At 31.6% G+C, this 22,780-nt stretch overlaps 1 protein-coding gene across 1 annotated transcript in view; it reads right to left on the minus strand.

Annotated features, from left to right (window-relative positions):
• The window catches only part of Smp_004730 (voltage-dependent calcium channel), a gene marked incomplete at both ends in the record, with an annotated part of 129,847 nt that overhangs the window by 81,697 nt on the left and 25,370 nt on the right, over positions 1–22,780 (minus strand). Inside the window, 7 exons of the mRNA XM_018796213.1 lie at positions 1,704–1,780; positions 3,416–3,547; positions 8,800–8,912; positions 11,927–12,039; positions 16,076–16,203; positions 20,258–20,336; positions 21,901–22,002. Coding sequence (XP_018650448.1) covers positions 1,704–1,780; positions 3,416–3,547; positions 8,800–8,912; positions 11,927–12,039; positions 16,076–16,203; positions 20,258–20,336; positions 21,901–22,002 — 744 coding nt within the window. The remainder of the gene's footprint in view (positions 1–1,703; positions 1,781–3,415; positions 3,548–8,799; positions 8,913–11,926; positions 12,040–16,075; positions 16,204–20,257; positions 20,337–21,900; positions 22,003–22,780) is intronic.

The raw sequence follows: 22,780 nt of genomic DNA on the forward strand, positions 1-22,780 counted from the left end.
GTGGCTAGCAGTAGAATCCTAGCCACTATCCGTCTTTGCTTACAATGCTTGTGAAATAAGGCTATATCAAGGCCGTACGCACAGTATGCACATATGCTAATAAGAGAATGACCAGCTGCAGTCCTAAACATCAATGTGAAGATTCAAACAAATAATACCAAGTGGATTCAAACTTCACCCCATTGCACAAGCAAGCGGCTATCAGGACTCAGTAGCTGAGTGGATAACGCGATGGCGTTTGAAGCGAAAGGTACTGGGTTCGAGTTCCACAGTTAAAATGAACTCTGAGATGCAGGTACATCCATCTGACGAGTCCCAAATAGGACTTGACGCGCGTCCTGGATTCCACTGCCATCTACTATCCATCTTTGCTTACAATATTATTAGTTTTTCTGATAAAAACTAACGCTTTCATACTTTTATTTATCTTATCTCAATACTACCTTGTTTAACAGAATGTTATTATCACTATTATTGTATCTATTGTAATTATTATCATTCTGAAAATAAGTAAATAATTACGATTGTATTGCCTTGAAAATGAATTCACCGTAAAGAGTACTCTTGGCTGAACCAATCTATCTTATTTTATGTCTCAATGGGTTTATATTCCATTTCAGTCAATCAGTCAGCTACAACGTAGGACCATGCATACATATGCATCGGTCCAAGTTGCCACACCTCATTAACACAATAAGATTAACACCGAATCCATAGAAGTAGTTACTTCAATAGTAGTAATATATAAAACAAAGATTGCATATAAGGATACAATACAAGAGAGAATTAGTTCGTAGAAAGAACGGTATAGAGTAATTTCAATTTCGTGGTTTAAGGAAAGATAAAGAGTGTATACATCTACTCCATTGTGATCGATTCTGAGCCATGTCACCTAGAGTCTCCAACCACTGGTTACGATATATTCCGTTTACTAGATTTCAATCAGACAAAATTATTACTAAATTATTGAATATCAAATAGTTGAAGGAAATAAGAACATTAAGCGTTAGAGCATGAGACCGAAGATTCTGGGTTTGAATCTTCAGTGATGGATCGTGGATGCGCACTGCTGAGTAGTCCCATATTACGACGAAACGGACATCCAGTACTTCCAGGTTTTCAATAATGGTCTAACACTTGTCGGTTATTGATTTCAGTTGAAACTCAATGATCTCCACAACCCCTATACTGATTATATTAAAGTCACTTAGAAAAAGTTAATCACCATAATCATCAAACTGTCATATCACTAATGTATTCTTAAGTAATCAAAAAATTCTTTTTTATCATATGAAAATTATATTTGAATAATTTCAGCAACTGAAATTTAAATCATTCAAAACTATTGTATGAACCATTTTCCTTTTGTAATTTAATTACTTTTTTAGATATAATATTAAATATTAATTATTTTAAAGTATTATTGATGATGTACAAGGCAATTGCTAACTTGGAATCCTAAAGGTAAACGGAAAAGAGGAAAGCCAGTGAACGCACAGTGTCGAAAATTGGAAGTAGATATGAAAAGGATGACTGTTAAGTGGAAATAACTGGAAAGAATTGCCGAGGACAGGGTTGAATGGAGAATACTAGTGGGCGGACTAAGCTCCTCGACGAGAGGTAACAGGCATAAGTATGTAAGTAAATACAATTTAATTAACAATATTCATCTAAAAAAAACTTTCTTTACTTGAAAATTAAACTCACTTGAAATACAGTTAGTAAAGCTTTAACAAATGTATCAAAATTTTGTGTTGGCCTTCCTTCATCAAAATTAAAACTAAAAAAGAATGTAAATAAAATTTGTCTTTTAAAAAAAGGGTCAAATTGAATATATAATATATATATATATATATATGAATGAAATTCAATTACTTAACCTGTACACAATGATAATAGATGATAAAAAGAAGAAGAATAAAATCAAGGTAAAAACAATGATTTTATTGATTTTATCTAAAAAAAGAAAAGTAACTATGGGAAAAATGAAAGTAATGAAAAGTATTTTTTTTTAATTTTCGAACTTCATTGCCTTCTAGGAATTAAGGCATAAATCAGTGAACATTTGTCACCTATTTACTCTATGTAGATTGTTTTTCCTTGTAAACAATAGTGTAATCTGATACCGTACTTTGTTCGCCAAACCTATTGACAGGGTGAATATTTTATAATTATTTTCTGAATATCACATTATTATATATGATATCATTCATATTTCTTCCATAAAATCTTAACCTACCCATAGGTTTACTACATTATTGCTCAATTAGGTCTTTCGAAAAAGTCAACCAGTATTTAATTCAATAGTGGACCAACTGTGGTTCAATCGCTTTGAGTAGCTATCTCTAACGCACTGATGATTTGCCAACATCCAGCGTAGTGTAATCTGTAATTTATGCTATAGAATGTTGTTTTCTAATATAATTCCTTAACATCTCTATCACTCTGTTGTTCCATTTAATTTTTTAATACGATTACTAGGACTCCGAGAATCCTATCCATACAATAAACAGTTGTTTTCTCGTACCGATACAAATTCACTATCATCAAACTTATTTCATGAAAAAGAAAAGATTGTCAAAACTTTTCGAAAAACCAATTCTATCAATGAATTTTTCTTATACCGCTGGTCAGATTGTTAAACTAACGAATATAAGCGACGTTTATAAAAATGAATAACATTGTCAATTATGAATAGGATTCTACACCGTATGTCAACTAGCTTATAACTATGTTAAATAATAAATTCACTCGCTTTTTTATGTTTGAACCCTCCCATTGATGATTAGGACTGCAATTGATCAGTCTCATATTGAAATATGTGCATACTGTGCGTATTGCCTCGATATAGCCTTAATTCACAAGTATTGTAAGCTAATATCGATGATGGCTAGCACTGGAATCCAGGAAACGTGTCTCGTTCTATTTGGGACTCGTCAGATGGATGTACCTGCATCTCAGAGTTGATGTTCACTCTGAGACTCGAACACAGTAATTTTCGCTTCAAATGCCATCGCATTATCCACTCAGCTACTGAGTCCTGATAGCCACTTGCTTGTGTAATGAGGTGAAGTTTAAATTCACTTGGTATTATTTGTTTGAACTTTCCCATTGATGATTAGGACTGAAATTGATCAGTCTCTTATTAGCATATGTGCGTACTGTGAGTATTGTCTCGATATCACCTTCATTCATAACCATTTTAACCAAAAATGGATAGTGGTTAGCAGTGTTAAATATTTCCTGTTCGTTGACACATTATTTAATCAGTCAAACGTTTATGTGATAGCTATATAAAAATAATTCCAGTCACAATACTGTCAAGTTGTTTAATCTTCTATTCAAACTTTTCTAAATCAAACAAAATAACTGGTTACTATTTATTCTACATTTTATGATTGAGGAAAAAACTTACTCTCCTCCAAATAATTGCATTCCAAGTAATGCAAATATTAGAATGAAGAGAAATAATAAGAATAATAATGAAATAATACTTCTCATTGAATTCAATAATGAAAGTACCAAATTACGTAATGAAGCCCAATACCTTTATTGAATTACATTAAAAAAAGAAATACAATTTTAATATGATGAATAGTAAAGTACATATACAAATGAAATAGAATTCTGTGAAACACTTTTTAACAACAAAGCAAATGCTCATAGACTTATTGAATTAAGAGATTGTAATCATCAACTAGACGGGTTATTTGAAATAGACAATGAAATTTACCGACTTGTCATTAGTATCATAATTTTAATGTTTTGACAATTACTTTCATAAAATTGATATATATATATATATTTATCTACTTGTTACGTCATTTGGCTACAAGATACTCTTTATCTCACTAGGGGAATTTCATCCACCCATTTCTTAAAATATATGAATTTGACATTTAAAAGGGATTGGAAAGAAATGTACTTAAAAGCTATCTTGTCTGAGACGACTGAGAAAATATTTTGTATATCAAAGTTTTAAATAGCTTTAATGTTAGAAAAAGTGTTTTCGTGTCCTTAACAGATAAGCTTCCACATCTAGTTCCCGCTATATTCGTCCGTCAATATATTTGCTTCTGAGGAATGAATTACATAGATCGTAGCTAGTTCTCACTGAATTTCATTCAATCATACCATTTCAGTCATTTTTATGCTTAATAGCTAAACAATGTTACTAATCACCCAGTTTCAAACTGCTTCTCCTCAACCCTACGCTTTGAGCTTTGAAGATATTTTTTCTATCCTATTTGTAAACTATCCTAATGAAAAATCCTTGTTACATCAAGTATTCACAGACTTAATTGTTGGCTATGCAACACCATATAACCTTTTTTGTTCAATTCACAGATTAATCTGGTTTGACTAAAGTTGTAAAGAAATGACAAGCATCATTCAAATAAAATGAATTTATACTGTAATCTGCTTGAATTTACGTTATTGCTTATGGTGAGTTCACTCACTTTTGCTAAATTAATCCATTAGATTTTTATCAGAATGAGGATTTATGAAGACTGTAGTAATTTAAATAGTTGAATTCATGAGTCAAGCTAAGACCGAAAGTCGTGGGCTCGAGACTCACGTACAGGATCGTAGAGGCATACTTTTGAGGAGTCCTATACTAGGACGAAACAACCGTCCACTGCCTCCAGATTTTCAATGGTGGTCTAGCTTAGATCGACTCATGAGTTCAACTACCAAGATTAGATTTTTGCTAAACAGTATTTTTAAGGTAAAATTTTTTCTATCAACATATCATTTTACATCATTCTTTAACAATAGAAAAATTCAAATCTCTACAAATAAGAAACATAGAAAAATGAAGTATAATATTATATAGCATTATTTAGGCTGTTACAAACAGGAAATAATCGCTCAATTTCGTGGATTGGTTGAAGTTAGATATTATCACCTTTGGATATCGATCGGCTCAGTAATCTAGATGTTTAGCGCTCGCGCGCAAGACTGATAGGTGCTAGGTTCGAATCTCGTGAGGCGGGATCGTGGATGCGCACTGCTGAGGAATCCCACGATAGGACGAAACGGCCGTTCAGTGCTTCCAGGTTTTGCCTGGTGGTCCAGTTTCAATTGACTCATGATCTCAACTATTCACTTTAATTTAGAAAATTATAAAGTAATCAAACTTGTACATTATCCACATCCTATTTCAAGCACATTTTTTGATGTTATGAGGATAATGAATAGTGTAATTGTTTTGAAAAATCGATTATAATTATAAAAGTGATTTCACGATCTAATTTTAAATTTATATTTCTAAATGTTTATTTCTAATCCCATTTATTTTTTGAAGAATAATTAATGCTTCAATTAGATGGTGTTACATTGAATCATTTATAATCCCCCTATCTATATGTTCATTTTCTTATCCATTGGTATAGTCAAAAAGTAAGCGTTTCCTTACAGGAACAAAATACACATATATTCATCCTGAAATGAAAAACTAAGTACCTTTGAATAACTTTTAATAGCATATTTAATGCAATTAACTATTAATTTTCAGCTACACTCCCTATTTATTCAATATATTTCCCTATCATCTTTAGGGACTTTCATTTGAATCTGTTAACAGTTGAATGAATCTAATTTATAATTTTGTTGTTATAATTCGGAAAGTATGATTTACATTTTGTTTTTTTCCGTTGTTTTTTCAAGGTTGTTTTTCGTATATTTATTTTCTTTTATGCTCATTCTCTTACATAACTAACAATTTATAAACGTCAGAACTATAGCAGAGCATATCCTATGTTTTCAGAAAGGGTTTTGTGGAGATTTAGTATTTTCATAGTTGAAAGTGTGAGTACATTGAAGCTAGACCACCATCGAAAACCTGGAAGAACTGGACGGCCGTTCCGTCTTATTGTGGGACTCCTCAGCAGTGTGCATCCACGACCCTGCACTCGCAAGATTCGAACCCAGGACCTACCAGTCTCGCGCCAGAGCACTTAACCGATAGACCACTGAACCGGTATCCAACGGTGTTAATGTCTAACTTCAACTGATTCACGAAGTTGAGCAACCGTTCACCAATTGTCTTCAGTGAGTTGATATCTCACAACAGACGTGGTTTGAACTCTACTGGTCACTGCTTTTCACTAGAATTCCTGGATTTACCTCTCGAAGTCAGTCCCATAATAGGACGAAACGGCCGCCCAGTTCTTCCAGGTTTTCCATGGTGGTCTGGCTTCAATTGACTCAAGCTTTCAACTATGAAAATGATAAATATCCTATGTGCTTATTTAATATTGATTCATTAGAAGACATCTACAATTAATATATCCAAATCTTTAGGAATATATTCTATACTTGAAAGAATTGAACTCAATGTTATTAAACTGTGTGAGCTTAGTTTTCTTTTTGAAAAAAAATATCTTCTAGAATTTGTACCATAGTTATTATATAAATCTTCAACAATCGGTATATTTTTTTGATAATTTTATGACGTTCTTTAAATGGTTTTGTCTTTTATTATTCTTAATCAATATAACAACGTATACGGATTGGATTAAAATAATCATTACATTTATTGGTTGAATCTAAGCTGGAGTACCTATGGAACCCTGGAATTACTGGAAGGTTGTTCTGTCCTAGCAGCAGTGAGCATTCACGATTCCGTATGCGAGATTCGAACGGTTTAACTCCAGACTGCTGAGCCGGGCATTCAGCGGCGTTGATGCTTAATTTTGATCAGTCTATGAGCTTGCACAACCCGTCATCCATTGTTTGAGATAGAGTTCCGCGAGTGGGATCGTGTGTACGCACTTTTTAGGAGTCCCATACTACAATGGAACGGTCGTTCAGTACTTCTAGTTTTTCAATGGTGCTCCAGATTATATCGATTCATGAATTCAACTATGAAAATACTACTATCTCTACGAATCCCCATACTGATAATTATTGGTTGATTGTAGATATTGTAACAGAATCCATGAAATAAAAATAAATTCATGAATTATTCTGGTACATTAATTGTTTTCAGTTTTTTTTATAACTTTATCGTTGTGGCAAAACAACGTGTATAATTCTGTTCAAAGTTACATAAAGAAAGAGAAAGCGTGAGAGATAAGAGACAATAACAAAGATTTGAGAAAATTTAGTGTATTTATTTAGGATCTCATCAACTGCTTACAAAATCTGTAATACTTAAGTCACAACTATGAAATTAGTTAAAAATACCTATGAAAATTACTTTAGTTGGAGTTTGTTATGATCAAAATATTGATATGGTTTAGTAAACAAATAAACATCCAAGACATTACTTATTAGTTTGTTTTTAGTTATTGCTACTAGGTGTCAGAAACTTGATTTATATATTCAAAAGGAAACTTCTACTAATCAGTCCTTGTTCTAGCAGTATTGTAGTGAATGAGAACAGAGGTGAGGACAACCAACTATGTATTTAGCAGAACTTACAAAGTTACTTGATAAAATACAAAAACCATACTCTGTTACTCTATTTGCGAAATGTTCATTAATTGTCTCAGGCTTGTTCCTGCTTTCTAATTCTGTCCTTCTCTTCTTGATCTTCTCAATCTTCTGCTGTCAGATATCCTATTACTTACTCACGATATATACTACTAATGTCGATATAAGTAGCTCACACCACAGTATGAATAATAATTCAATAAATTATTCGATCTTTTTCATTGCTTTCAATAAATTAATTGTCAATTCCGTTTCTTTTTAACTCTCATTTAGTTCAGTAATGTTATATGTTTGATTGAATAAGCTTTTTTATATAGTTGAGATCATGAGTCAATTGAAGCTAGACCACCATGGAAAACCTGGAAGCACTGGACGGCCGTTTCGTCTCATTGTGGGACTCCTCAGCAATGCGCATTTTATTCATTCTTATTTGCTATTAGCATTGTCTATTATGTACTCATCTATTTCCAACCTTTTGATTCCCTTTTTTATTATCAATGTTCTAAAGTATTTTTTTAACATATGATATATATATATATAATTTTCGTTTAAGTTTCATAAATTTATCCACATTTTCGGTTTACTTTGCTGATAATTAATGATGACGAATTACGAGTAAATTGTATTTTATAAGTATTTTCAAACCATTTGTAATTATAATTTTTATAGATTGCAGGTTGTATAAACAGGTGAAGGCCAGGACTACCCTGGCAGAGGCTATATACGCGTGGCCATGTGAGAGCATTTCGAGAGGGAGAGTGTACTCTCCCCATTCACGGATGTAGCCTTCTCGTGGCGTTACTGTTGTTTACGAAACCGAGAAGATGAAAAGCGAATGTACGGCGCTTTAACCAGGTTGTTGGACACGGAGGTTCCACCTAGAGGAGTTGGAAAACCATGATTCCAAACCAATGGTGAACATGGACTCCAGGATCCTAAAGGAACAATTTTGCGTATGAACCCATTGTTGGTCACCGGCTACCATGGGACTGCATCTCCTCATGATGCTTCACTGCCTTGTGGATCAGACATTTAGGTCAAAAGCTACGACGGTGGTCCCCTAAGAAAACCACTTGCTTCAGTTTGGACACCTGAGCAGTATCATAGCCCTCACACAAATCGAATGAGATTGGTGAGGCGCATATATTTCTGGTGCCCCTTTTTGACCAATATTTATGTGTTTAAATAAATAAATAAGGTGGTGAGAAGCTAAAAAACACTTAGACGAATCCATTCAATTCTGTCCAAGTTTCAGTTCTCACTCTCTCTTCAAGATAATAAAGGGAACTATGAATATGAAACATAAATATTACATAACATTACATTTTCTCAATTGTTTTTTTTGTTTTCTTTGTTTACCTTGTTACTTTGAAAATTCGTAAAAGTCTCAATGCACGTAAAACACTAATACCAAATGATGCATCAGGATGAAAAAATCCCCAAATAATTTCAAATAAACTTCCTATAATAACCTATAAAAAATTATATAACAATAATAGTAAAAATATATGGTTTCTTTTTAGAAAAAAAAAACGGTACTATGATATAAATAGTAATTTATGATTATCATTCAGAATGACGTCATTAAAGTCAAAATAGGGTATGGTTTATGCACAGTAAACATTTTGGTTTCTAAAAATAGATTTATGATTTAAGAGTTAATACAAAATAAGAGATAAAATAAGGCAATTCATGAGGTTTACGGTAAAATATTCCTTATAACTTAGATTTGAAGGAGAGTAAGGCGTTCACATATATGATAACTAGATATTTGATCAATGATAAACTAATGGTGTATACATTGAATTAGTTCTATTCATTTAACAAACAAAGAATTATATTATATGAATTCACTTAGTATTGTTTGTTTGAATCTTCCCATTGATGTTTAGGACTACAACTGGTCAGTCTCTAATTGATATATATGCATACTGTGCCTCGATATAGCCTTAATTCACAAGCATTGTAAGCAAAGATGGATAGTGGCTAGCAGTTATTATTTGATGTCATAGAGACTAATGCAATCAAATACTTTAGACTAGACTTATGTGTACAAAAGGCAAATTAAACACGATAAAATAATTAGAGCATTTCGATTTTACCTATTATATTAAAACGCTTACTGAACAACTATGTAAATCTGTTCTTAGTTATATGGCTTTATTATGTAATCATTATCATTTTATTGTTTTATTATGATTTCTAGTAATAAGAATTAGTATCTATGATTTCAAATTCTTTCGTATATAACTTCATTTTTATTCATTAATTACTCAATCTTAACCGTTATGTTTATTACCATATGTTGTATCTTTTTCATGCTTCTATAGTTTTTTCATTCCGTTTCGAGTATCATTTCCAACTTTATTAACTGAAGTATATTAAAATATAATTTCCATTCAAAATACTTGATTCCGTTGTTCACCAACGAAATTTAAGACGACGATTATATACCAAGATTGGTGATATGTATATTTCAAAAGCGATCAACATACGATATAACTGGAGTCATCTCGAGCCTTCAAAAGATATTTTCATAGTTTTCATTGCAAAATGACCTCGGTTAGGCAACAAATGAGAATCAAGAAGCAATGAACATTTACTTCATCCTAGTATGGGGATTTTCAGTAAGAGCTATCTACAACCATACAATTGATCAAACTTAGGACTTTCGATTCCCACAGAAAGCATCTAAACTTTAGAACACTAACCGGGTATTCAATGGCTTATATATATATATATCAATTAGCGTTATTTCACAACGACTGTTCAATGCCACTGGTAAATAAGAGAATTGAGAAAAGTGTCATGTTACATAGTGAACTAACTCCATGAACTAATATATTTTAAATTAACTTAGTATTGTTTGTTTGAATCTTCCCATTGATGTTTAGGACTGCAACTGGTCAGTCTCTAATTGGCATATGTGCATACTGTGCGTATTGTCTCGATATGGCCTTATTTCACAAGCACTGTAAGCAAAGATGGATATTGGCTAGCCGTGGAACCAGTTGCAGTTCGAAACACCAATGGGAAGATTCAAACAAGTAATACTAAGTTAATTTAAACTTCACCCCGTTGCACAAGCAAGTGGCTATCAGGACTCAGTAGCTGAGTGGATAACGGGATGTCGTTTGAAGCGAAAGGTTTTGGGTTCGAGTCCTAGAGTGAACATCCACACTAAGATGCAGGTACATCCAGCTGACGCGCGTCCTGGATTGCAGTGTTAGCCACTATTCATCTTTGCTTACAATGCTTAAGATATTTTTTATTTGTTCAATCTATGGTCCTGAATAGATCCTATTGATTAAAATACAATATGATCACTTCTACTGATTGTAAGAAAAACAACTCAAGAACTCAATTTGACCTATATGCATCAGATTATCAGTATTTCGTTTCTTATATATATATAGATACATATTAGAGTATAATCTTCAAAAGGTAACCTTTAAAACTTCACCAGAAATTTATCTCATAGAAAATGTTGCTATGCATTATACAATGAATCTATGTATAGTTTGGAAATGAAAACAAACAAATAGACAGCTATATTATACTTAAGTGTTCATCAAATAATTAGGTCTTTCATTTATTATGACAACCATAAATTTATCGTTTGTATATATATATATAAGTATTTTAATAGTAGTAATGCTATATTAATATAAATAAAATTTATATGGGGACTCTATTTTATTATTTATTTGTAAAATAAGTGTCCTTTTGGAACTTACCCTCAAGATATAAAATATATTATACTTTCATTATCCATGATTGACAGACAACCCTATGAATTCTAGTTATATATGGAATATATGTGAATAAATTCTTTCTTTCCAATTTTTTTTCTTTTTTTTAAGGGATTGTCAAAATGTTTCATGTCTTACTTACTTCAAATGATTACAGAGAAAGGTTTAGACAGTTGAAAGTTAGTTCTTCAAAATGAACTGATATTGATTAGTGAGTTGTTAAGAACTTTGTGACACTATCAGGCATCTTTAATTGATCCAAGTTCTTATTTGTCCCAAAGCTCATTAAGAAACTTAATGTTCATTGGCTAAATTCTGTACTTTGTCGCTATTGAGCACTTTTTGTGCTGTTCAAAAACAATTATCTCAATACTTATATATGAAGTAAGAAATACTTGTCATATAAATCTGTAAGCTAACAATGGTGTAGACCTTCAGAAAGTTGATTTACATATTCCATCAAGTTTAGAACACGTATGGAACTTCATGTTGTTCTTTGTGGTACTTTCTTCATCTTTATTGTAATCCAAATCTGTGTATTTATTCGATGTATATAGATCAGTTAAATACTCACTAAAGTAGAAATTCGGTTCGCATATAAAGAACTGAATGTTGTTAGCAATTAACTATCAAAGTTATGTAATGTGATTTTTAGAATGCAAATACTATTGATCAATTTAACAATATGATCACTAAACTACTGAATAATATTTCAAATTAACAAATAAGCTTACCACACAGTCAAAGATATTGAAAGAAGATTCAAAGTAGATTCGTATATTTAACCCATATACTTTCAATAACATTTCAATAATAAATAAACCGAGAAAAACAAATTCTGCATAATCTGTAAATAAAAGATTGAAAAAAGGATTATAATACGTCGAACGTTTGTGATACTAGTAAGTTAGAATACAGTTAGAGAAAAAAACTATAGATTAAAAATTTTTCCAAACGTAGGTTTTTCACTAACTGACTTCAACTAGAAAACCACTGAAATCCAGAATGCCTTAGACATTTGTATTGACCTAGACTGGAACTATTTACTGAACAAGAAACTAAATCAACCATCCGGTCTTGTAATGAGCATGATATCACTGGACCAACGAGGTAGAACTCAGCTTTACACAAGTACAACTGACAGAATGACGAGATACACAATCATTCTAATAGATGTTAACTGTAACACTTTCTAAACAGCTAACTCCATTAATCACGATTTGCCATTAGAACATCAGTGAATCTATCTAGAGGTTTTGTGTATGGATCAAAAAATGGTTCTCATATTGAAGTAACATCTCTCACTAACCGAAAATAGATTGATATTAAAAATTTGAATCTTTTGGTTGAAATTCAATAACATGAAGCCATCAATGCAAAACCTGAAGATCTGAGACTTCATTATTTTTTAGAGAATATTAGCAATGACTATCAAAAGAAACTCAAGCTAGGACAAAACATTGTATAGAATTCCATGATTTTTATTAATGTACACTCGGTATCATGCTATGATAATTTCTTAATACTCTTATGATAGATTAGTTGGTTTCATAAATTGATTGAATAAAATTAAATTATAAGACTGTTGAGTTGCACATAAAACTGACATTCAATGGGATTCAGAAGATAAGACTAACAATTCAAAGACTGACAATATTTCATAAACATAGTTCCCTTTATTATCTTAAAGAGAGCAAAAACAAAGATTGGTGCAACTTAATATGAATTCATGTAATTTCGTTAGGTTCTCATAAGCTGTTTGAAACCTAGAATATTTTTAAAATCAACATTATTACAGATACTGGCCTACTTATAAATACGAAGGTAATGATGAATATGTGTATCATGATGTAGCAAAAATTCCATAAGAGTTAATAAGGTCATACAAAATCATTTGTTACAGATAAATAAATAAAGTTTGAGAGGGAAGGTTTCAGAACATCCAACTGGTGATCAGAACTGATAGAGTTAACAGACATTAGATGATTGTATAATGAAGTATTTGACAAAAGATTAACAATAATAAGAAATTATATGAGTTGAAAGCAGACAATAATGAATTTAAAAAAATGAAAATGATGTAATCAAACTTCAGAAAGAGTTGAAGTAATGAATGATTCAAGAAAAGGGATGTAACGTTTTTGGGACAAAGAAAGATGAATTCCTGGTTATTTTAGACATTTAATCATTATCGCTTCAGCGAATTTCAGAAGATTGGAGTTTGGTCGTTTAAAAATCATCTTGAAAGACCTCAGTGTATCCAATTGATGTCCTGTGTCAAGGAGATGTTTCGAGATAGCACTGTTGAATGCTTACAATCCGATTGAACCGAGACTTTTCGGAATATGTACTTTGAATCGGACGTAGACTCTCCTTTCTGTCCTACCAATGTAACTGCTTTGGTAGATACATGTGAATTTGTATAAACGGTTGGTGGTAACATTAAAAGAAGAAATATCAATCTTTGTGTTAAAGAACATGTTGTTTTGGACAAGACAATCAGTCTAGCCGCAAAATAAATTATTGTCAATGCAGTTTTTAGTCTCATGCTGGATAAAAATTAGTTTTCTTTCTTTAGGTTTCTTATCTCAAGGCTTTGCATATTTCTTAATAAATTTCAGTGTGTATCCGTTGTTCCTTAAACCCCTTTTCACATTCATTGATTCCTTTTCTAGTATATTAGCAGTATTTATTCTGTCTATTCTGTGAGTTTTTTAACAAGTGCCTTTTTGTAACTGAGTGAACAAAAGCTATTGAAGTTGAGATAAATCCCATTCCATGTCTCTTTCCTATTAACTGAACAGTGAGCCGTGCCATCCTTCCTTCGTTCTATCGCGATGTCGAGAAAATATAACTTGTTTTCTTGTTCATGTCCCATAGTAAACTGGATATTTGGATGGGCTTCGTTGAAAATTTTCAACAGATTTGTTGCATGTTGTTGATTACTACATACAATGAAGATGTCATCAACATATCTCGAACGGACTGGTTCTAACTTATCCGCTTTGTGGTAGGGTGAGTTGGTCATTGACAGAATTAGTCTAGGAGGAACACCTTGTTTATTTATCTTTGGTTAACCATACATATAGTGCAAACGAGACCCACGAGGTTGTAGGTTATTGCAAGTGGAATTATCAATCATTTTCTTCAGGAGATCTCTGAGTATATTCGTGATTCTTTTTTCAGTTGAATCATTTAAGTCCTTCTTACTTTTATCTATCTTGAATCTCATGTAGTCACTTAAAACGGACTTCATCCTAGAGACATAATCTATTGTGTTCATTACAATAACACCTGAACATTTATCCCGTCGTAATATCATTACATCATCATTTTGCTTAAGATTTCGTAATACTTTCAAATGGACTTTGGATAAAAATTTCGACAGTGTTATAGATGAAACAAGGTGTTGGTTCACAATATCAAATAGTTTGTTTTTAAACCAGCCTTTCTTATTTTCACTAAATGGGTGTAATTCTTTCATTTGATCAAATAAGTTCTCGAATTGAATTTCTGTGTCGATTTTGTTGGGAATACGAAATTTAAATACAATCGACAAAGTCTTTGTTTCTATATGGTTTAACTTCACTATAGATAGATTATAGAGAAATGTTTACGGGTTTTCCGGGAAATTAACGCATAATATTATCACGATATATCGTTTATTATTAGTACAGAAAATACACGACATACTTATTGAGATTGAGTTACATGTCACTTAAGAAATAAATGATCTCAGCTAAAACAAAACCAAGGATCATAGTACAAACTGATTATTGATTGACATCACTTAAGAGAATGATTTCTACAGATTACTTAATCCCATACTGTTCAATGCTTTTATTTCTTTTCAAGAAGATAACCAGTATTCTAATCATCAGTCAATTAAAGGCAGCTATCAAAAACAAACTAAAATATTCATCAAATATTAACTGAGGACGCACATCATATCCTGTAAGTTAGTTCCTAATATTTTACAGAGAGTGTTATCGTATTGACACACTGATAAAATATAACTTTGAAAAGAATTCAATCCATTGAAATGATCAACTAATACTTGACAGGAAATATTCAACTTCTTTTATTATTAAATTAAGCAGATTCTAGCTTATGCTTTATTATCAATACTTATAATAATACAAAACAAAATATGAGGAGATCAAGAGAAGAATGTAGAAATGATCTCATTTTTTTAGGCATAACCTTGACCTATATTCTATCTCCTTTTTTTGCTATCCAATATAAAATCCTGAGTAAATCTAGGTTTGATTGATCGGTAACTGAGTTAAATGAGGATTAAAATTATTAGTATTACAAGGTTTAAGGAGTTCAGAGGGGGAAATTGTGAAAGATTATTCATTAATACGGAGATGAGTGTGAGTAACTAATTTAAACCGCGGTTTGTTTTAATGTTATGGGATATTTTTAATAGCTTCTTTTCTTTGAAGGGGGGGTATTGGGTTTCACGACAATTTTGGTTTCAGCACTTATGATGCATAGAGTTTAAAGGTCATACATAAAGCGATAAGAAAAAAAAACTGTAAGTTGGTATGTTATCAAAACTAAATGTCTCCATACGGTACAACATGAAATATACTTTGATAATAATAACTTAGGAAGTATGAATATCCTATTGAAGAGATCAGACGTTAGGAATCAGCACTAAATGGATTTTGTCTGTTTTTTTCCTTCTATGATCTTTTGACACTTTTAAATCAAATATCTCATAACTATCTGAACAGTGACCGAAATGAAGTCTACTATTTTCAGTCTGCAACAATAAATAGCTCATTGAAAACATATATGTATTCGAATCCATACTTTTTAGATCTGAGTATAGTTTTTTTCTAAAAACGACTGTTAATAAAACATTGTAAACTTACATAAAAATGTAGAAAGCCATACTGGTTGACCATGATGTTCAATAGCACCGCATACGGTATTCAAAAATACAAGTATAATTACAACCCAATAAAATGGTTGACTTTTTACCATTCTCCTTATAGCATACCTAGATAATTATGAATATTGAATAAAATTTGTAATAGAACATTAAACAGTTGAACGTATAGCAACGATCCTACAACCAATTTCGATTATGGTTAATTTTGGTTAAGCCCTTTTATTAACTTACTTAACAGACATTGTCATTTGGGTAGTAACAATTCGCATATGTCTTTGCACTGTTATGATCACTAGAGTACATGACAAACTCTAGCCAAAACTTTGATTACTTAAATATCATTTGATGTATGCGCTCAAATCCTATAATTGGCTTTTGCTTTGTCTTGCTGCTACCCTATACATTTTGACGATAAATTTACCTATATAATTGCTCGCGCTTGCTCGCTGATACTTACTCATACTTCTCTCGATGTGCTTTTAGCTTTGTGGCCTGCGTTATTCGATAATAAACTGTTGTTGCTACTTCTCTTTGCCTTCTGATTTCATGCACCGTTTAGACTTGTATTATAACGGTTATCGAGGTGAAAGATCATCGAAGCATTGCACTACAAATTTTTTTTAATTGAAACAAAAGGAGATAACTGATATGGATGCTTTTTCAATCTTCGTTTCAGCTGAAAATCAGCTATAAAATTCCATCTACTTCTCATATCAAAATAAAAGTGGTATGTTCTCTTCTAACAATTATCACGTAGTTTCCAGTGTTTGTTTTTTAAAAAAATTAGAAATCATAGTTTTTCTGGTAAGATTTATTAAAGCAGTATGCTATTCAAAGTATTGTGGTACAAAGGTGCTAAAAGTTCATAATACAAGTGTACTAGGGTTTGTTAATAAGTAGAATACCTCCATATTGTTTTCATTTGCTAGTTAATTATTTACTCTTCTCTATACTGAATAGCAGGAGCTCTCAGAATTAACGTTTCATTCCATTTAGAACTAGTCAACTAAAAGTCCCTCCATATCACTATAAACATTTACACTGAGAATCGAACCTTAAGAAGACTAATAAATTCAATCCCAAATATCATTAACAAAAGAACACGAGTTCATACAATCACCTGTAAAAACGATAACTAGTGATCCAGTGAACTACTGACTTATGCTCTGTAGCTTAAAACCACCCCTACTGAGTTTGAGATCTGTTATAAAGATAAAGACTAAAATTCAGGTATATCAGCCTGGTGTGTTGTGAATGGATGGGAAGATAGTTATGGAATATCCACTGGTAGTGATTATTAAAATTACTATCAAAGTATCGCTGCAAATTGTTTAAAATACGAATCTGTTTAGTCCAAATATCCCATTCATAATTAAAGAGAATGATAGTCTTGTTCAAATAAATCAGCTAAATTTCATATTACTTCCGGCTGTAAATAATCACAGTACTTTAGTTTTCTGTTGTAAATGTATTACAAACAATAATGCATAAAATTTCTAAACCATTAAAACAGTTAACAAAACGATAATTGTCTATAATACAAACTATGAATAATTAATCTAATAAAACCTTTGGTGTGTCCCTTTAATTTCAGCAAAATTTTCCAAATCCACTTCATTTGACTGAAAGTTGAACATTTATATTCATCATTACAGCAGTCGAAAACAATATCTGGCTATTGTAACGCAACTAAAATTTTGTAAAAATTTAAGTTTCATATCTCAAACGTTTAATCTCTAACTTAGTAACTCAGTACTCTTGTAATGAACGAGAATATAAGTGGAGACAACAAAATGTATTTAAACACAAAATTACAGAACATCTTAGTAAAATCTGAGAACCATCCAGTAAATCTTTTATTTGCAAAATGTCAATCAATTGTATCACACTTGGTTGTTCCTTTTGCAAGTGTCAATCAACCATCTCGGACTTCACTGTTTCTTCATTTCCACAGTAATCATTCTTTGTTATCGTCCTCTAGTCTTCGATCTCTTTAACCTTCTGCCGTCAGGTATTTCATTTTCGATTGATGATACATAATACTTATATCTATCGACATCAGTGGCACATACAACACCGTCACAACTTACATTCTTTCCAACTTCAATAATTATTTATTTAACCAGAAATCTTGTAATCATAGATAATTTCATATTTTAATTAAAGCACCAGTTAAACTCCCAGGCAAAGATTTTAAATGAAGTAGTTTCAATAACTGAGTTATTCATAAATCTAATTCATGTTTAATGATCAATTCCCAAAGGGCAATTGATTCCAAAAAAAATGAAGGTTAATTTTTAGACATTAACTAACCAAATTATGATTAATCAACAACAATACAGTTATCAAAGTTTATAGGAAGGAAAAAAATCATTACTGAGTTATTAGATTACATTAATAAGCTGTTATTATTATAGCTGGATTTGTTTGAAGTTAGACATCTATAGCATTGGATGGCGATTTGGGGATGTAATGGTTAACGACTTGTTACAAAACTTGAAGGTCTTGGGTTCGATAGATGATGGGGTCGTGAATGAACACTACTAGGAATTTCTGTTATCAGGACGAAATATATGTTTATTGTTTCTTGGTTTTCATTTGTTGTTTGTGATGTGAAATTTTTACTTACTGTTATTCACGAATTTACTTATTAAGGAATTTTATATGTTGAAAATAACGGATCAATCAGATAAAATGAAATATCTTAATAGTTGAATTCATGAGTTGATGTATGCTAGACCACAATGGGAAACCTGGAAGCACTGGACAACCATTTATTCCTAGTATGCGACTCCTCATCAGTGCGCATCCACGATCCCGCATGAGTGATTCGAACCCAAGACCTTGGGTCTCGCGCGCGAACGCTTAACTCGAGACCACTGATCTAGCCTGCATCCAATGGTGTTGTGAAATTTTTAATTGAAAACTTTGAATATTAAGGTAACTACTGAGCTATACGGGCCATGATTCATATTTTGAGCTAAGATGTGTAATTGAAGTAGCTCTAAAGCATCCCTCAGTCACTTAATGTACATCAAAACTCACTGCAATTCCAAGTAGCTGAGAGTAGTGGGATATAATCAACAATGAAGACTAGACAGTAAGATAATAGTTATGTTTCAGTTACCAACTAATGTATGTCATGCATACCATTCTAATTTGCTAAGTATCGAGTCAATATAGTACATTTTGTTTGGGAGAATATTCGTTTACAATATTTATAATCGCCTGCGTTTTGTTGTGAAATATTTGGTAAATTTTACAGTAAAGTATTTACCTGTAGCAGTTTAAAAAGATTCTTATACAAAACAGTTAAGTATTCTAAAAGTGATCTAACAACCTACGTGTGAATATCTGATGAAATAGAGGCAATCCTCTCAGGATATACAAAAGCCGAAAGTGACTGATAAACTGCAGTTCTTAATTTCAACGGGAAGACATAACCACTTAAAAATTTATGTTGTTGTTTTATTAATTTATTCAAAACCGTTGAGAAGGGAATCAGGCAAACATAAGGTACATTTACTTGGTATTAAAGTTTAAGATAGAAAGTGTAACAGAGAATCTTAATAGTATTTTGTTCTCTGATTTTGATCACTTAATTTTAAAGCTTCTACTGCCTTCCTAGACAATATAATCAGGACGTGCTGACAGAAGTGAAGTGTTAGATTTTCTTCTTAAATTACTAAAACCTAATTATGACAAAATGAGTTTTACCGGACTGATTAAACTATCGAGCTGTGAGAAAGTGAAACCTACCAAATTTTAATCTTGACCTACTAGTTTTCATGTACGGAACAAAGAATATGTTTAGTTACCGTTTTAGTGTCAAAAGTGACACTTTTTATTCTAAATTAATTCTGGAAATATAGACGGGTTTTCACTGATTTAAAGATTTTTTTCCCGATGCACATCCCTGATTCCCTAGGTTAGATCTCTCTCTAGGTCTTGGATGGTTCATATCTGAGGTATTCCATACTAGAATCAAATAGCCATACAATCTATTAGTGGCATAAGCGAACATATGTGTTTCGTCCAATCCCTCGTTCATTGGATATAGGTAATTAATTATTGTTTTAAAATATTGTTGAGTAATATACCTATATATTTAATCAACTGAAGCGATAATAGTTGTTTATAAAAAATAAAAAAATACTCTTACCGAATTCGTTTTTCTCTTCTCCAACATCCTTGACATCTCTCTTTCCGACGTCTTAGAAGATCGCCATATGATGAATGCGCTGTTTTACAAAATACAATTTTTCACCATTAATTATATTTGAACTAAACATTTATAATCATAAAAGTAATATTAAATTATCAGAAGGTTTTGTGGAGATTTTAGTAATTTGATCGTTCGTAGACTGGATGAAGTTAGACATTAAAACCGTTAGATGCCGGCTTAGTGGCCTACAAATTAAGCTTTCGAGCACGTAGACCGATAGGTCCTGGGTTGGAACCCCGTAAGTGGATGAGCACTCCTGACAAATCCTATACTAGGACGAAACTGCTGTTAATTGCTTGCAGGTTTTCCACAGTGGTTTAGTTCTAATAGACTAATGAATTCAACTAATAATATTAAATTAATATTAGTTTTTTAACAATTTAGTTTATATTTTATTATTTTCATCAAAACATTTTACAGATAATATTCAATTGTGGTGTGCGTTACTAATATTCACATAAGTAGTATATAGTGACGGTCGGGTATTGAATGTATTTCAGTAGAATATCGATAAGGAGAGAACGAGAACGGCACGCAATGGGTACAAAAATGCATGAACAATTATAATCGGAGACTATGGACGGATATTTGCAGAAGAAACAGTCAAATTGAGACAATTGATTGTTATTTTGCAAATTAACTGTTCACTATATAGTTCTCATATTTTAATGAGTTATTCTGTAATATTGTGCTAAAGTACATTCGTTTGTCCCCACTCGTGTTCTTGTTTACTACACAATAATCATGTTCATAAAATTATTCTAGTAAATAATGGTATTCACTCACTTGAATTTTGTTTGTTTTAAAAAAACAATAAACATTAGATAGACATTTTAAACTGGAGTTGAAAACAAGCTATTATCAATCATACTTTTTATTTCATTTCTAGGGTAAACAGTTTCAAAATTCTCTCAAATTACGTTTGATATACAGGAAAAAAAGGAGACTTGAATAGTATCAAATGTTTATTTGTTATACATTAAGAGAGTTGTTTTTCTTTCTTAAGAAAAAGTTTGAGGATGTTGGATCATAGAGTTGTCAGGTTATTACATACAATTCTTCACCCTTGTAATTTTCAGAATATCAAAACAAATAATAAACGTAACAGAATAATATGAATTTATAGTTGATTTTGTAATGAATCAGCATAATGACGTTACTAGATTTATAAAACAAACTGTTTACTTTGATAAAGATCATGAATGGATGAATGTTAGACCACTATTGGAAACCTGAAAGCACTGGATGGCCTATTCGTCCTAGTATGGGACACCTCAGTAGCGCTGTCCGGTTCTTCCAAGTTATCATTGATAGTCTTACATTGATCCATTTATGATTTCAATCAAAACTCAACAATTTCCACAACCTTATACTGATAAACTGTTTATTGAGAGAGTCAAAATTAAACAGATTTCAGTCTCATATTGTTTTCTATCGTGTTAACTAGCTTAAATGTGTACACCGAAACATATAGTTTTAATGCAATGCAAATTTATTTGTACTAGAGGACAGCAATTAAGTTTAATAAAGCATGTAAGCGTCTAAAAGATTCTGACAACATCAAAACAAATTAAACCTACATTTAGATTCAGCGAATAATTCAGAATCTTCAAAATTCGAGTCATTGAATGATGCATCTTTCCCAGTTTGCTTAAGTCGTTGTTTAGCCGCTCTTCGACGAGCTAACAGGATACAGAATAAAGTAAATAATTGTATTTACAATAAAAATTCATTTATAGTATGAAAATATTTGATATGGATCAAAATAATGTTCAGTTTTAAGTAATTTACATCTTATTCGACAAAGTTTTTTTCAAAAGTTAACTTTCATATGCTTATTTATAACTAATTTGCCATCTAATTACGAAAAATTTACAATAATAAGAATAACTGAATGTCACTTTCATGATAATTTGAGTCAGCATCTTTTAGCAAGATTCATTTAATAAAATGAGATTACCACCCCTATGCTCATCCCTAATTTGTCTGAGTTTTAGTCGGGCAGCAATCCAAGAAGGTCTTTAAGCATGTTGATCATATTCATGGTTAACTATAAAAGTACCAAATAATATTGTTATAAACATTCAGCCTTTGAGAAAAGTGTCCAGTTTGAAGTTGATTTTTATTATTGATTCGATTTAGAGAAACAAATTGGGAAAATCTAAGAGTAATGGGTATTTTTTGACATTTGATTCAAAAGTAGATTACGAAATATCCCAAGTTGAATGAATTTTAAACCGTAAGCCAAGCTCAGAGGCTTAAAGGTAAAGTGATCACTGAGGATTTTCACCAAACTATGGTTTCAATTGATTGGGAGTCTTGATTGACCATTGTTTAGAAGTTCGAAAATATAATGGGAGAATTTTCCAATCCCTTCTACTTATTTTCAGCTGATATCAGTCTGTGATCAAAATCAATCTGAAGATAAAAAATTTCAAACTCAATTTATGATAAACTTAA

The sequence above is a fragment of the Schistosoma mansoni genome, chromosome 2 (genome assembly GCF_000237925.1).
Source record: "Schistosoma mansoni strain Puerto Rico chromosome 2, complete genome".
In the NCBI taxonomy this organism is placed as follows: Eukaryota; Metazoa; Platyhelminthes; class Trematoda; order Strigeidida; family Schistosomatidae; genus Schistosoma; species Schistosoma mansoni.